General features: G+C 39.0%; 3 protein-coding genes across 3 annotated transcripts; 2 read left to right on the top strand and 1 right to left on the bottom strand.

The window, feature by feature from the left end:
* The first annotated feature begins 9,988 nt into the window (after positions 1-9,988).
* Positions 9,989-12,020, top strand: LOC144716412 (putative cysteine protease RD19D). The gene is made up of 3 exons (XM_078591521.1): positions 9,989-10,426; positions 10,507-10,626; positions 11,487-12,020. Exons 1-3 carry the CDS (start codon positions 9,989-9,991, stop codon positions 12,018-12,020), a joined length of 1,092 nt encoding a protein of 363 aa, XP_078447647.1.
* On the bottom strand, positions 12,016-13,624 carry LOC144700051 (uncharacterized). Its single transcript, XM_078571432.1, has 4 exons — positions 13,543-13,624; positions 13,381-13,458; positions 12,379-12,474; positions 12,016-12,181 (listed from the first exon to the last, which is right to left on the bottom strand). The coding sequence occupies exons 1-4, from the start codon at positions 13,543-13,545 to the stop codon at positions 12,119-12,121; spliced, it is 240 nt and encodes a 79-aa protein (XP_078427558.1). The 5' UTR covers positions 13,546-13,624; the 3' UTR covers positions 12,016-12,118.
* Positions 13,625-13,820: 196 nt separating this feature from the next.
* On the top strand, positions 13,821-16,243 carry LOC144700049 (3-ketoacyl-acyl carrier protein synthase III). The gene is made up of 8 exons (XM_078571431.1): positions 13,821-14,287; positions 14,440-14,588; positions 14,727-14,863; positions 15,033-15,135; positions 15,207-15,325; positions 15,407-15,471; positions 15,579-15,786; positions 15,861-16,243. Exons 1-8 carry the CDS (start codon positions 14,079-14,081, stop codon positions 16,080-16,082), a joined length of 1,212 nt encoding a protein of 403 aa, XP_078427557.1. The 5' UTR covers positions 13,821-14,078; the 3' UTR covers positions 16,083-16,243.
* The last annotated feature ends 6 nt before the right edge of the window (positions 16,244-16,249 follow it).

Here is a 16,249-nt window from a genome sequence, read left to right on the forward strand (position 1 = left end):
CAAGGATTAAAAGCTAAATTTCCGTGGCTGGGGAGGGGGTTGAAAGGAAATTGTGAGTAATACTTCCGGAAGGTAAAAATTGCTCTTTTGAAATAAAAGAGGGGGGCAAAGTTAAAGTTGAAGAAGAGGAGAAAAATATCTTCTCTCCTTACATATATATATATCTATGCATCTAATCTGGACTTGTTTTTAGGGGACAGCAGCTATACCCAGAAAGGAATCACTTTATCCTTATTTCTCTGATGAAAATTGAAGACACATGGTGTGATTATGAGGATTTGAAACTTAAGGTGAGAGCTCATTATTTTACTTAGAGGCATGATCCTTTGGGCTTATGAAGAGGAAGAGATTATCTATTCAGAGTGCAAGAGAAACGGAGAGAGGAGAAGATGTCATGAGAGGAGATAAGAAAGAAGTGGAAGATGTGGTGAGATGGGATAAGAAAGAAGTGGATTTCCTTGGAAATTTTGAAAATCAAACAAAAAGTAAGGTCCCTTGGTGGTCACTTGTTTTGGTGGCATGTGTCTCCAGACATGATGGACAATTTCTAAGATGATAATAAATTAAATAGTGGAATGTTGAGGGCTTGGTGAAGCTCTCACCAGGATAGTATTCAATACAAAAGGAAGAAGCTAGATGATTTATTGGCATCGATATCACAAAAAAATAGAATTTTAATTACATTTGGCGCATTTAAAAATATAATTCAATCCAATATTAACCAGTGTGTTATTTATTTTAAAATCCAAGTGAAGTTGTGGTGTGATTTCAAAATGAGTGTAGGAGTAGTTGGCATTGATGAATAGCTTCTGCTTTGTTAGATTCCAAATAAGGATAATAGACTTCATATAATGATCCGGATATTATAGACTGTCAGTTGACTTTCTCAAAACTCCAAAGTGAGCGCAGCCCCCGAAAGAAACAATAAATAGAACTAGACTTGGACCAATGAAATATATTCAAACATAAATAGTGAATATTTGACTTTACCTTGTCAGATACCTTGACCCGGTCTGATTAAATTATATAACATAATAAATAAAATAAGGACTATAATATATCGATGTAATTGGATCAGTTTTAAGTAATTTAGGATCAGCAACTTGAAGTGCCTAACCGCAAGATTCACATATTGCAGTACCTTAACTGCAAGATGTGCACCACCATTAATTTTGTGGTTTGGTGGACAAGTAATGGCTTACAACTAAAAAGCAATTTGAAATTATAATTATGTATTAATAAAATAATACTTGATGTTTACTTTGCACCATCAAATCCAAAACAACATAATCCAATTTCAAGTTTAAAAATACTCTACGTCGTAGATTGTAAGGTTTTAGGACCATCAATCAGGAAATCAACCCATACAAGTAGTGATACAAAGTGATCATCAAGAATCATCCTTGAAAGGTTAGGTAAAGTTACTTGTACTTGGTAATCCAAAACTAAAAAGTATTAAAATTTGTGTACTACCAGTAATGAAATGATATTTTAAACTGTATAAGTCCCCTGAAAATGATTGTCATTGTGAAAGTTCAAACTGTTAAAATATTGGACTCTGGTAAGAAAAATTAAAATTAGAATATAGCTCAATTTTCATTTCTTGAACACACAAACAATGTGGTGGAATAACCCTATAAAAATATTTATTGCTAGTAAGAATGGTGTTTATTGGAAATTCTACCCAAAAGGCAATGGGTTACTCCTACTGTGGGCCTATGCATCATACTCAATGCTTACTGTTTGGTAAAAAATAAGATGTTAACAATTTATGAACCCAAATAACATAGTATTTTTTCCATACCACTTATTTTACTAAGATTATTTTTTATTTTCATAATTTCCCTGATTTTAAGCAAAATATTTGAGATATTTATTATTTATATAATCCCATTGATCTTAATCTTTGTAGCAAAGAGAAACTTTTCTTTCTAATACAATTAAAGTCATAATAGTATCTACGATATGACTTTTGAGTTAAATGAATGAAGTCTAGACATATATGTATATGATACAACAAATTTAATATTAATTTCTTTGTATTTAGATTACTGATCTCTAAAGACCCATTTGACTAAAATTTGAGCTATGATTTTTTCAAGGTCAAAAAATATTTAGCGGGAATCTGAAGATATCACCATTAAGGGAAAGAGTGGGCGAGTCCAGACTGTGTAACAGAATTAATAATATATTTCATGAAATTCTGACTTTTTATATACATCATGGTAGACGAAATTGATCATGATGAGAAACCGGAATAAAAACAAAACGTGTGGGAAACCAACTTATTATCTATTTTATCGTTTATGATATGATTTTGGCTCTGTGCTCGATCAACATTTATTATAAATTTTCGCGAAAAGGTGTTGTGGATTCAAAATAGCAATGGTAGGAGGCGTGAAAATGTACACATAAATTTCATAATGGTGAAATGTAATGACATATGATTTAAATAAATAATAATATCTATATATATGTGAAGGATTAGAAGATGAATAATGACTATAAAAAGAGACAGGCGATGAAGGGGAAATAAATATAAGATTTGTAGAAGATGTCACATTTATTGGATAATGTAGATCGTTGCAATGAATAATTATTGATAATGAAACAGGGATTGATAAAATGATGTTAGTGTCATACCCAATTATTTGAACATTAGTTTAACAAAATGCATAATATCCTCAAGTGGAACAGTTTCTAATGATAGATTTTTATGAGATACTTTTCTAAGAAGGTGTTTTTTAGTTAAATAAATACAGGCACTAATTTATTTTATTTTTATTTTTTTATAAATATTTATTTATCGTATATTTAATATGGTATAAGGGGAGGAGATTAAAGAATTGGAATACGATAGGGTACGTAAATTTGATAAAATTTATAGATCTAGTGACAAATACATATAATTAGTCTCATTGATAGTATACCTTGATTTCTTGATCAGTACTTGCACTCCACGAGCTTCATCATGGAAATTTCACACCTCTATCAAAACTAGACAGTCGAATCATATGAATTATAACATAAACAGTCGAATCATAACTTCATTTTAATTATGATTCAATTCCTTCAACAGATGGTAACTTCCCATTAACTATAATTCAGCAGAAATTTGGAGTCTTTCATAATTAAAACTCTATGACTTCCCTCAGAACTTAAAATTTTGACATTATCATGATGATGTTTAGCATTCATGTGTGAAATTTCATTTCATCTCTCTTATCATCGTACATAGAATGGCATTCATTATGGGTCTTCTCCTATAAAGAAGATTATTTATTGGGTTTTATATGATCAATCATCTCTGAGTATATTTGGGTGAAATTTCTATATATAAAATAGAAGTTTTTGTAGTGTAGTTAAGAATCGCATGTCACATATTTAAGTAAATAAGGAAATTAATGACATGTAATTAAACCGATATAAATTTTATTTCATCAAATTATTTCAGACATCCTTATATTTAGGAAGTGAATTTTGGAGAATTTTTCTAGGAATATTTTTAAATTTGAAATTTTTAGAATTATCAGACATTAATTAGGTAAATTTGTGATCATAGTTATACTTTCTTTTTGAGATTTTCAGCATAAAAGTAAACATAGATAAAACCTTCAGGTAGATTTCCAGCTCAAGGTAGCCTTCTAGCTCAATTAAGTAGGTATAGATAGGGAAACTAATGCTATGGATAAACCAACATAGTACTTTTTCGAAAGAGACCATTGAGAAACTGAACCCAAGGTTGAGTTGTAGTTCTGCCAAAGTCAAAGATAATAAACTTGGTCCCTTACCTACCTTCCACACTACATCTAAGTTTCGGGCACATGATGCAACATGCAAATTATTGTATCACTTTTAAGTTATAGTTTCCCTGCTGTGGGCTTACCCCGTCAATTGGTAACCGATACAAGAAGCCCACTTTTCTTGAAAGTTATAAGACCTTTTAATTTTCATCGAATATGTAGACTGACAATCTATACATAAACTCCAAAAAATGTGTTGTGTGGCTTCCTCTAATGAAATAAACCATGATATGTTATTTTTATTTTATTCATAATTATGATTTTTTCATGATCTTTTTTCCTTGCTATATTTTAACATTTGTTTCTTATGAATCATCAGCTGATTTTTTAGTTCAAAAAGTTTTAAATAATTAAGCCCTTGATATATTTTAACATTTGTTTCTTATGAAAATCATTTATCAATTTTTTCCGTTTGTATTTTCTTATGCATTTTAAAACCAAGTTTAATGACTAATAAACTCTAGATACCATTAGTTTTCTATCAAATCCTTAAATTATTGAACAATCTTCATCATATCCTTATGTTTTCAGCCTTTTTATATTGTATGAATTAAGTATTTTAAGTTTCTTACAGTTTACTTGGTCATATCTTAAGTGATATATCATATCTCAAGTTAAGAATCGTTGGCTTGATACTCATGCAAGTTAGTTTGAGTGCCCCCCTCTTTCTTCTCTCCCTCCTCCCTGATTGTTGCTTCTAATGTGGACTAGATGAAGATGAAATGGGATTTCCAGCAGCAGAGTTCATGGAAAGATAAGGAAATTGAATGATGAGATAATCACATGGACATGAAAGGCTTGAAGATGTCTAGAGGCTAGACATATGAATGGCTTGAAGATGCTTACATGAGGAACCAAGAAATCATGGATTCAGTATGTGCAAAGGTGATATTTTTAGTTTTCAAACTTTTTTGTCAATTCAATATTCCACTAAATCAATCAGATTCCAATAAGGTCAATCAAAGCCCCGGAGTTCCCGATTATCTCTCCACTAAAGGATCCATTATGACCTATTTATCTCTCACGATCCCTTCTAAAGTAATGAGACAACTCATAATAAAGAATCTGATGATTTGGAAACTTTATACTGTAGTCTACTACGATGGATACAAACTTGAAATGATTTCCAATTCTCACACAGAAAATTTAGTGTGGAAAGTTGAGCAAAGTATAGGGAAGATGGTAAAAAAATTATTGGCTTCTAGCTCAATAAAGTGTTAATCTTAGTGCATGAATATCATCCCTGTGTATATCTTACAATTTGAGCCATGTCCATATTAATATGGATTCCATCAAAGAATTAGTTTTAATCTTAAATATAAGAAATGGGAAGGTTTGAAATGATCCACACAATGTTTCATCAAGGAAGGATATTAAGATCAATCATACACTATGAAGAAAAATCTATTTAGGATTGCATTGATAGTGGCTCAAGCAAATATGACTTATACAAAATGTTTAATACTAGAGTTATATTTGTTTCTAAGGCTATGATTGCCATGATCCGTATATGATTCATGCAATGAAAGAAAACATGATCTTAATCGGCCTTAAAATTTGTGTTGAGTCGTTCAAGTGTCCAGCCTCTAGACATACCCATGTGATCATCACCACAACAAATCTCATCATTTTCATCTCAATGGGATCCATTATTTACCCATCACCATTTTTTGGATGTTTTAATCTCATCTCAATTGAAGGGCGCCTAAGGATCAAAGGAACAAGAGGGATAAACACCTGAAGAACTCTTGCATGGATGCCATTCGTTTAGGACTTACACCTATTTGAGAACTTTTCATTAACCCCAAACATTTTAGGATATCTTCTGATGTCCATTAAATCATTTTGAGTGTGACCCTCTAGGCTCATGTATGATATTATTTAATAAGGTTGTTGGCCCAATAAGATTTATTAGTTAACTTCAATTGGACCACATGAAAAAGGCAAGCATTTGCTCATGATTGGACAATTATGTCATCACTAATTGTTACTGCATAAAATCATTTTTCACAGTGGTTGGAAGACCAATCATTGAATGTTGGCATCTATCGGGCTCACATAATGATTTTTCCCAGTACAAAATAATCTTTCTGAGACTTATGGGAAACCTGTACTGAACCCCTTTAAATAATTCTTTAAGAATTATTCTATTTCATAAAAATCCAAAAAAAAATATTCCAAATTAAAGAATTAATATAAGCATGAATATAATGTCAGATTAATCTTAAAAATATTCTATGACTTGTAAAATTATTTTATTTATTAATATGGTGTCATAGAATTCCATTAAAATATGAAAATTCCAAAATATCAATATATCATTATAAAAACAGTTTTAATAATTTTTATCTTGATAGCATGAATATCTAATCATTTTAATGAAATTATGATTATCAATATAACTATTAGCATGTCACCAATGGGCCATGGAATCCTGACAATCTATGTATGGGTTCTATCCATCAGAAAATATCTGCATTGACCAAGTATAGTACCTATTAAAGTGTGTAGGGATAACTCTATGATATATGTAATGGTAAATGAGCTTCAGGTTACACATATGTTTGAGGTTTCCCAGTTGATATGAAGCTTTGAATTCCAGATTAGAAATATGTAGATTTGAGGACAGTTAGTGGTTACTTCTTTAGCTACTTTGAGATATGTAAAGGCCTGAAATTATAATGTCCTATACGTAAAAATAGAACATTAAATCATATTACCCATGTTTTTAGAGGAAGGCTGTATAAGATACAAGAGCCTATGACGGGGTTAAGTGAGCTCTCTCATCAACAGTGATAAAAACAACCATCCAAGTAACTTCAATCAGATTAAAATCGACATCAAGTCCAAGTGGTCATATGATAAGGTGTACTTGTTAAATAAAGAGAAAGGAGAAAATAACAAAACTACATTTTCACAAGCTATAAATCTGAAAATATGATTATTTGACACAGGCCACAACAGGCAGCTTTTGTTGACTTGTCACAACAAAATTTGGGAATATTGTTGATCTATCATTGGAATAATAAATTTATCAGTTATAAGTGGATATTTTATACAACTTAATTTTGATGGGAAAAAGGAGGTATAGGTGGTCGTGATTGTCTCAAAAGGGTTTACACAGAAGGAAGGTGTTGGTTATAGTGCTATATTTCTCACATATCATCAAAAGACTTATTTAGATAATTGTCTCAAAATGGTTTACACAAAGGCAAGGAATTGATGTTGAGAGCATTTCTCATCTCATTGAGATACTTGTTCAGAATGTCCATGGATTGTTTATCTTATTTCAATTTAGAGACATTTCAGATGGATGTTAAAGTATCTTTTCTAAAGTGACAGAGAGTGTGCAAGAGCAAACTTCAAGGTTTTTATGCTGAATGAAAATCACATATGATTTGCAAATTGAATAAACTTATTTATGGATTTAATCAAGCTTTCGTACAATGGTGCTTTCAAATCATCAAGTCAGTGATACTTTTGGGTTCAATAAAAACTGTTTAATATATAGAGTTAGATTAAAGTTGCAGTACGCGGTGCTTTATTTATATGACATTTTTGTCATTTTATGTTTCTAATGTTTACATAGACCAGAAATTTCTCATCAAGTCAGTTGGGACGAATGAAATAGGTAAAGCTCACTTTCTCATTGATATTGAAATTCATTGTGATAGATCCCTAGGCATACTAGGGATATCAGAAATGTCCAGCAAATTAAATGTTATAATTTTAGATAAAAAAGTTTCTGCCTTAAAATGTTCCAATCTTAAAAATTGTAATGAAAAGAGACAGATCAGGTTTTGAATATCTACACATAGTTGACAGAACCAACTACTGCTGCATATGAGTTTCCTTCATTACAAGTCTTTCCTCCCTAGAATTAGGGCCTTGTAACAGCAGGTGGTGCTATCTTTTTATACCTGATCTGGGAGCTATCTTATAATATAGTGCTGAGCAGAAGACAATCATAGAATCTATCGTGAAGGCTGAGTATGTGGCTTGCTTCCACATGTCTTCATTGGCCATGTGGTTATGAAACTTCATTTCACATCTAGGAGTCATTAGCTTCATAAGGAAACCCTTAAGGATCCAATTTTCCCCTGAAGTTTTCATAAGATTCTCCGATGACAACAAAGTTCCTCCGAGAACATGAAAGTGAACTTCTTGAATATGACTGCAAGGGTTGGAGATGGTTTGGTGTCAATCTAGTACATTAACAACAATGCAATATTAGTTGACTTGCTTTGGAAGGCACTACCACCTGGTAAATGTTGTGGATTTGCATTCAGATGATGGGATAGTCCAGTTTCTTTTAATTTGCGCAATGAATATTCTCACATTAGACATTGATGAACTTTCGATATCACTTTGTATCTTTCATTATACAAGTCATATGTTTTTATCACATTATGGGTTCATTTATTGTCTATTCAGCACAAGCATTTGACAGTTAACATTATTCAAAATTGTTTAATGCATAGGTTGGGCTTACTAATTAGAGAACTTTACGATCATGTCAAATGGGAGACTGGAGAGCATTTCTCATGCTCAAACTAATTGATCTATTCCAATGCCCAAGCTCAAAACATGGAAGGATTAAAATACATAGAACACCCACTATACATATGTTCCTTGGGTTTTACCAGTATCTAACCATCAACATGCATCTCCTTAACATGCAGTGATCAATAGACAAGCCAAAGATTCAAAGAGTGTTCTCAACCCATCATGAGAAGCATTGCTTGTGATGTGACTGGAGAGTCTTAGCATCAAACTCAATGAATAAAGCATGGCTATCACAATTATAGTGCACTGACACAGACAAGACGGTTTTTTCATCCTGGAGACAAAAAAACCATCCCGGGATGAATGTACTAGACGGAAATTCCTCCACCGGACGAAGGATGGGGAGGTTTTTTGTAACAGGATGAAAAACCATTTCATAGTCAGGCCATGAACATGACACAGGACGAATGTACAAGATTCTTTTAATCAAATATCAAAACTTCTATGAATCAGAATGTCTATTGTTATCCATTCCAGATATCATGACACTGTTATGTATGAATCAGAGGAGTCTATTGTTTTCCATTCCGGATATCATGACACTGTTACGTATGAATCAGAGGACGTCTATTGTTTTCCATTCCGGATATCAGGACACTGTTATGTATGGATCAGAGGACGTCTATTGTTTTCCATTCCGAATATCATGACACTGTTATGTATGAATCAGAACATCTGTTATGGGTTCTATGAATCAGAACCCATAACAGGACACGGGATGTGAGGGTTTTGGGATGGGACCCTTTGGGGCTATAGTTCAGCGACGCGGACGGGACGATTTTTTTGTCCTGGGACGAAAAAATCGTCCCGTCCAATGACGCGGACAAATTTTGGGACGGAAATTCATCTCAGGGACCACCAGACAGGACGGTTTTCGTCCCGTGGGACGAAAAAACCGTTCGTCTGGAGGTCTCGGACGATGGACGGACGGATGGGACGAAAAACCGCCGTATTCACATCCGAGAGTTGAGATCTTGCCATGTGGCCTCTCTATGACAATTTGCATCAAGGTCCCTGTATTTTTTTGCTCTTGCAAATTGACGCCGCTCAGAATTAACTGTACATATGTCCATTTGCATTCTCTCTCCGCCATATTTCCCTTAAAAAACTAAGACAAATCTATATTAATATATTAAAAATATAAAATGGGTTTTTTTTGTCCGGGATGAATTTCGGGACAAAATTCGTCCCGAGGTGACTGGACGGGACAAAAAACCGTCCCGGTATGATTGGACGGGACGGTTTTTTATCGTTGGACGAAAACCGTCCCGTCCTTCGTCCCTGCACTTACTCTGGAGACGGGACAAAATTCGTCCCGTCCTGTCCATCGTCCACGTCTGGGCCAATCCAGAACTATATTTGGGACAACCCCAAAAAAAAAAGGACATGGGACGGGACTATGATTCCCACACCGTCCTCCGTCCCCCTCCCAGAAGATGGTACGCTATGATTCACAATAAACTAGATATAAATGTAACAAACAATACTATGCCATTATGGAAATGAGATAAGGACGCTGGCAAGGTGGCAGACACGTGTGCATCTGTCGCTCTGCATGGCACTTCTACCCCAAGTATAAAAAACTCATGGGCAGAGAGAGAGAGAAGGAGAGCTCATCCATGGAGAGGAGAGTTGGGTTATGGGTTCTGGGCGTGGCCACAGCCTTGGCTGTGTTGGGCGTGGCGGCGATAGAGGAAGAGCAGCGGCTGGCCTTGGGCACAGCTGAAGAAGTTGCCTTCGTTTCCTTTGTAAGAAAATACGGCAAACAGTACTCTTCCAGAGAAGAGTATCTCCACAGGCTCGGTGTGTTCTTGAAAAACTTAGCCAGGGCCGCGGAGCACCAGACCGTCGACCCAAGCGCTGTCCATGGCGTCACCACCTTCTCCGATCTCACCCAGGCCGAGTTCGAGAGCCGCTTCACGGGCCTGGCCACGGCCCATATCCGAACCGGCCCAATAAGGAAGTCTTGCGCAGCCGGCCCACGGCTGCAGACGAGGGGTTTGCCTTCCAACTTTGACTGGCGGGAGAGAGGAGCCGTCACTGATGTGAAGATGCAGGTGCGAGTTTGGGTTTTGTTTTTTTTTTTTTTGGGGTTTATTTGGTTGAGCTATTGATTTTTGGGTTTTTTTTGAGGCAGGGTGTGTGCGGTTCTTGCTGGGCTTTTAGCACCACCGGCGCCGTTGAAGGGGCCAACTTTCTCGTCACTGGCAAGCTTCTCACTCTCAGCGAGCAGCAGCTCGTTGACTGCGACCATATGGTTTCTCACTCTGCTACCCATCTCATATTTTCATGTTTCTGCTGACACTATACTTACCAGCTCCCCATTTATGTCCGTCATTTTGTATACTCAACTACCCTTTGTATTATCCAATTTCAACATGTACATCTTTTTCTATCAAACCATCATCCTCCACTCAACCGTATCTGCCCATCATCCATCCATCCACCCACTTAACCATCCATCAGCCCCTGTCAATCAATCTAACAATATCTACCGATCATCCATATTTTCATACATTCATTCTGCCCATCTTTATCCGTCATTCAGTCCATTCATCTACCTTTGGTATATCCAATTTCGAAACGTACATCTTTTGCTTCCCATCAACCAATTCCTTCTGAAGCAACTATAAATCTAGCCACCATCCCCACTCAAACATCAATCCACAAATCTACCCATCATCCATCCATCCACCCACTTAACCATCCATCAGTCCCTGCCAATCAATCTAACAATATCTACCGATCATCCATATTTTCATACATTCATTCATTCATTCTCACCATCTATATCCGATCATTTAGTCCATTCATCCACCCTTGGTATATCCAATTTTGACACGTACATCTTTTGCTTTCCATCAACCAATTCCCTCTGAAGCAAGTATACATCTAGCCATCATCCCCACATCCATGCACACATCTACCCATCATCCATCAGTCCCTGGCAATCAAACCAACAATATGCGACAGTAAACCAATCCCCCTACAACTCCACTCATAATCCATGATGCATTCAGCAGCCCACAGTTGAACCCATCCATCCATCCATCCATCCATCCATCCATCCATCCATCTATGTATCTCTCTTAACATGGGTTATGATGTGGGGGGCAGTGCGACGAGGAGGAGAGGGAGGCGTGCGACAAGGGGTGCAACGGGGGGCTGATGACCAACGCCTACAAGTACTTGATGGAGGCGGGGGGGCTGGAGGAGGAGAGATCCTACCCGTACACGGGGAGGATCGGACGGTGCACCTTCGACGCGTCGAAGGTGGCCGTTAGGTTGACCAATTTCAGCCACGTACCCCTTGACGAGGGCCAGATAGCGGCTTACTTGGTCAACCATGGGCCGCTGGCCGTAGGCCTTAACGCCGCCTTCATGCAGACTTACGTGGGCGGCGTGTCGTGCCCGCTCGTGTGCATGCGAAGGTGGGTCAACCATGGCGTTCTTCTCACGGGTTATGGGGCCAGTGGGTTCTCTCTCCTCCGCCTCCGTCGCCAGCCTTACTGGGTTATCAAGAACTCTTGGGGCAGGCAGTGGGGGGAGGAGGGGTATTATCGTCTTTGCAGGGGGCACGGCACGTGCGGGGTCAACACCATGGTGTCCGCCGTTGCCGTGGAGACGGCCTCCCAATCAGCTGATATCTAGATGGGCTTGTCTGACTTTATGAAAATATATCAAGTCTACATACTGTTTTATTCAGGAGTTTGGTTTTTACCTTCGTGGATTGTAGTGGCGTTCTTGTTTTAGTCCTGCTTGCTCGGCTCCTCCTTGACTGCAGCGTGCGGGTTGTGGACATCCGCGGCACCCTGTTGAAGATTTCGTTTTTTCTTTAAAAATTGCAGATGCAGTGTTTTGGTCCTTGAATTTCTGAAGATTTTTGAAAGCAAAGACGAGATTTTTGAAGGGGATAATTTAGTTTTGTTTAAGAATTAAACAAGAGATAAAAAGGGTGCATAAGATAACTAATAAGAAAGGTAAGAAGGGGGTTTATAAGCTCACGTACTTCATTAATCTTGCCCGCGGCAGGCCTGAAGGGACAGGCCGGAGCTGCCCTCACAGGCTTCCTGTATTCCCATCCGAGAAGCCCATAAATTTTCCCCTGCAAACCGAGAGGACACCATTATCCATCATCGCTTCAAAAATTAAAATGAATCTATACACGAGAATTTCATCGTCCTGGACAACATGCTACGACTAAACGTTAAGACGATGCATTTTCAGGCAATTAATTTTGTTTCAATCCTCTGAAACATCTATAACGCAAGAAGGCAAAGACAACCTAAAACCCGTGTTTAAATGTTGAAGAAAGGGAAAAATCGGTAAAAAAGAAAACCCGTCGAAGGGGAACCCTCAGCTAGAAACTACGTATCTAATAAGTCAACATATTTTGAGATGTCAGGTTTGAATTCCAACTTTTCTCATCTTCTTTAGTTAAGGTTCTTATTGCAAGCTTCCCAGTGTAAGTATCTCAATGATTTAAGCTTCCCGTGTTTAACTCAAGCTTAAACTGAAGATAGGCAGTTATTTTAGATGACCCAGCTTCTAGGATAAACGAAGAGTTTCAATTTGAATAAAGAAAGATGTATGATTGTCTCACTTGATAAATGGTAGACAGGACCAACCATATGGTTTTAGTAGAATCGAGCCTAGAGAGGATACGTTTATAGTTAATCTTTAAAATATTTTGGTTACCCCAATTTCATTTTATAAAACTGAGTTTAAATCTCAAGACAAAACTCCTACTGAAAAAAAAAGCAGGAAAAATTACAAAATCCATAGGATCCCCCAAGCATCAAGGAAAAACAGCATCCCACATGATTAGCCAGGATAATTGTTTTAGATCGAAGGAAATTACGCCGCCGCTTGAACCCCGCTGAAGACGCATAGACCGGTGATAATAATTGATACCGATACCAAAAGGAAAAAAATATACTGAAGGAAAAAAAACAGGGAATTTAATGAATTCAATTCCACGGTGAAATATCTAGAAATCGACGCCACTCACAACAATAAAATGGAAGAGCAACGGCAGAGCGTTGACCACCGGTATCAGGAACAGCGGAAGCAGACACGCCACGCAGACCTACAAAAAATTCCACCTTACAGATTGATAAACCAACTTTCCAAACAATCGGAACACGCGATCCGAAACAAACTCCAAACTCACCATGCTTCCGAATCGAAAATCGCAAAGGAAGAATCGCGAAATCCCCGGAGATCATCAACAAATATATATAACACTGTCATTCCTCAATCCCCAAATTCAAAAACTTTCAAATAAACCCCAATCCACCTTTTATTAGCAAAATGCCCTTCATTCAGATCTCGACCAGCACCACCGTAGGATCTGAATCGGACGGTCAGGAACCTAACAGATTTCCCCCCAACCCCGACCCCCAATCTATAAGTCAGCGGCCGAGTCGCGGCTCGCGAACCGGTGGGAAGAGGGTTCGGTGTAGGTGAGCCTGGGCTCGGGCCGTGGGCTCGGCGGGCGGATCTATACAAGAGCAGAGAGAGGAGCTTTAATGGCGGACAACAAAGAAGGAGAAGAGGGGAAGAGCAGAGCAGCTTCGGAACTGTCGCTCTGAATCCATCCCCTTCGAGAATGCCATTTGCCGGCGGCGCTTCTCCGCTGTAGTTTTCGCTCGATTCCCAATCCCCGGCCGATCCGACCGTCCAGATCTCTTCTCGGTTACTCCGCTGATGATGATGATGGCGGACATGGCCAATCCGTCCGGAGCAATCTCCCTCGTCTCCGCTTCCGCCAGATCGGGGAAGTTGTCTCCTTCTAGGTATCGTTCCTTCTGCGGGATTTCCAGGAGAGGGATTTCTCTGCGATGTGGAGTGGCTGTCGAAGGCGGTCTCGAAGAGCCGGTTTCGAGTTCTTCTCGCCCTAGAACCAAGCCTCCTAGGTGACCTTCTTCTCTCTTGTTCATTCTTCCTCATTGCATGTACGATTATTCACCATTTACCCTGTTTCATTGATGGATAAGTTGATTTTCAATCTTTTGCCGCGGGTTTTGTGAAGAACTGAGAGGAATTTCCTGGTTTTTTTAATGTGTAGACTTGTGGGGATGGGATCGAAGCTGGTTGGGTGTGGTTCAGCGGTGCCAAAGCTTCAGATTTCTAACGAGGATCTCGCGCGAATCGTTGAAACATCAGATGAATGGATTTCTGTTCGTACTGGGATTCGTAATCGGCGGGTTCTTTCAGGTAATGCATATAGAATCTGCAACTTAATTTTCTCCTTGTCCGTGAATTAATTGCCTTTGATGACCTCCTGTGTATAGATTCCGCTACTTAATTTACCATCTAAGCATGAATTAATTGCATTTGATCATATCCTGATAGGAGACGAGACCTTGCACGGATTAGCCTCTGATGCTGCTAGAAACGCGCTAAGCATGGCCCAAGTATCACCCGAGGATGTGGACTTAGTCCTTGTCTGTACATCAACGCCGGAGAATCTCTTTGGAGATGCTGCAAGGGTAAGGTCTTCTCATTAAATTTTCTTTGTTTTTTCATTAAATCTTTTTCCTCAGTGAAACCCATTTTATGGTCACAAAAAATATGAACATTTGTTTGTCATGATGTATATTCATCGAGGAAAAATAGGATATTTTGAGCAAAAGTACCTGCTTGTTTTGACTGGTTCAGGTACAGAGAGAGATTGGGTGCAAAAATGCATGGGCTTTTGACATCACGGCTGCCTGCAGTGGCTTTGTGGTTGGGCTGGTGACCGGCTCCCGCTTCATTAAAGGTAAGTGGCTCCAAGAACAAACTGACAGCTCCAAGAACAAACTGGCTAAATAAGTTTCTCAAAAAACTTAGGTGGTGGCTATCAAAACGTTCTCGTCATCGGCGCTGACGCTCTTTCCCAGTATGTGGACTGGAGCGACAGAGGAACCTGCATCCTCTTCGGCGACGCCGCCGGCGCCGTTCTTCTCCAAGTAACAATTCACAAAAAAAAAAACTTACAAATTCCATCTCCATGACAAGGCTAGGCTTTAATTGGCAGTTCATTCTCCCAGGCTTGCCCGGCAGACGAAGATGCATTCCTTGGATTCGACCTACAGAGCGATGGCCATGGCGAAAAGTATCTTCCTCTCCCACATTCCCTTTTCTTTCTGTGTGTTAAGTCCCTTACCTTGTTATCAATTGCGTCATTCGTCCCCAGAGCCTCACATTGTGGTGTTTTGGTAGGCATTTGAAGGCGAACATAGAGGAAGGGCCAGGGTCCGAGAACGGCTCACCGCGGTTTCCACCGACGAAGCCAGCTTACTCGTGCCTGCAGATGAACGGCAAGGAGGTCTTCCGCTTCGCCGTGCGGTGTGTGCCGCAGTCCATCGAGACCGCCCTCGACGAGTCCGGCCTCCCGCCTTCCTCCGTCAACTGGCTGCTTCTCCACCAGGTCGACGCAGCCCACAAACACATTGATGTATCAGTATGCTTTGATGTTTATACTTTCTCTTGGGGCTTTGTCAGGCAAACCAGAGGATCATAGACGCGGTGGCCACCCGGCTGCAGATCTCCGCCGACAAGGTCATCTCCAACCTGGCCAACTACGGCAACACCAGCGCCGCCTCCATTCCCCTCGCCCTGGACGAGGCCGTCCGGGGCGGCCTCATCCGCAGCGGAGACGTCATTGCCATGTCTGGGTTCGGCGCAGGGCTCACCTGGGGGTCTGCCATCGTCCGATGGGGTTGACTGTTGACCGTTGACCACCACGGCTGCCATTATTCCTTTTGCTGGGGAGACTGTTGACCGCTCGCTTTCTGCCTATTTCCAAAAAAAGGTGACCAAAAAAGAGGAACATACATTGGCTATGGTTAGCATTCGGCTAGTGTAATCCTTTTTATCGCCGCGCCGTGGCA

This window comes from Wolffia australiana, chromosome 2, assembly GCF_029677425.1.
Source record: "Wolffia australiana isolate 7733 chromosome 2, ASM2967742v1".
Classification (NCBI taxonomy): domain Eukaryota; kingdom Viridiplantae; phylum Streptophyta; class Magnoliopsida; order Alismatales; family Araceae; genus Wolffia; species Wolffia australiana.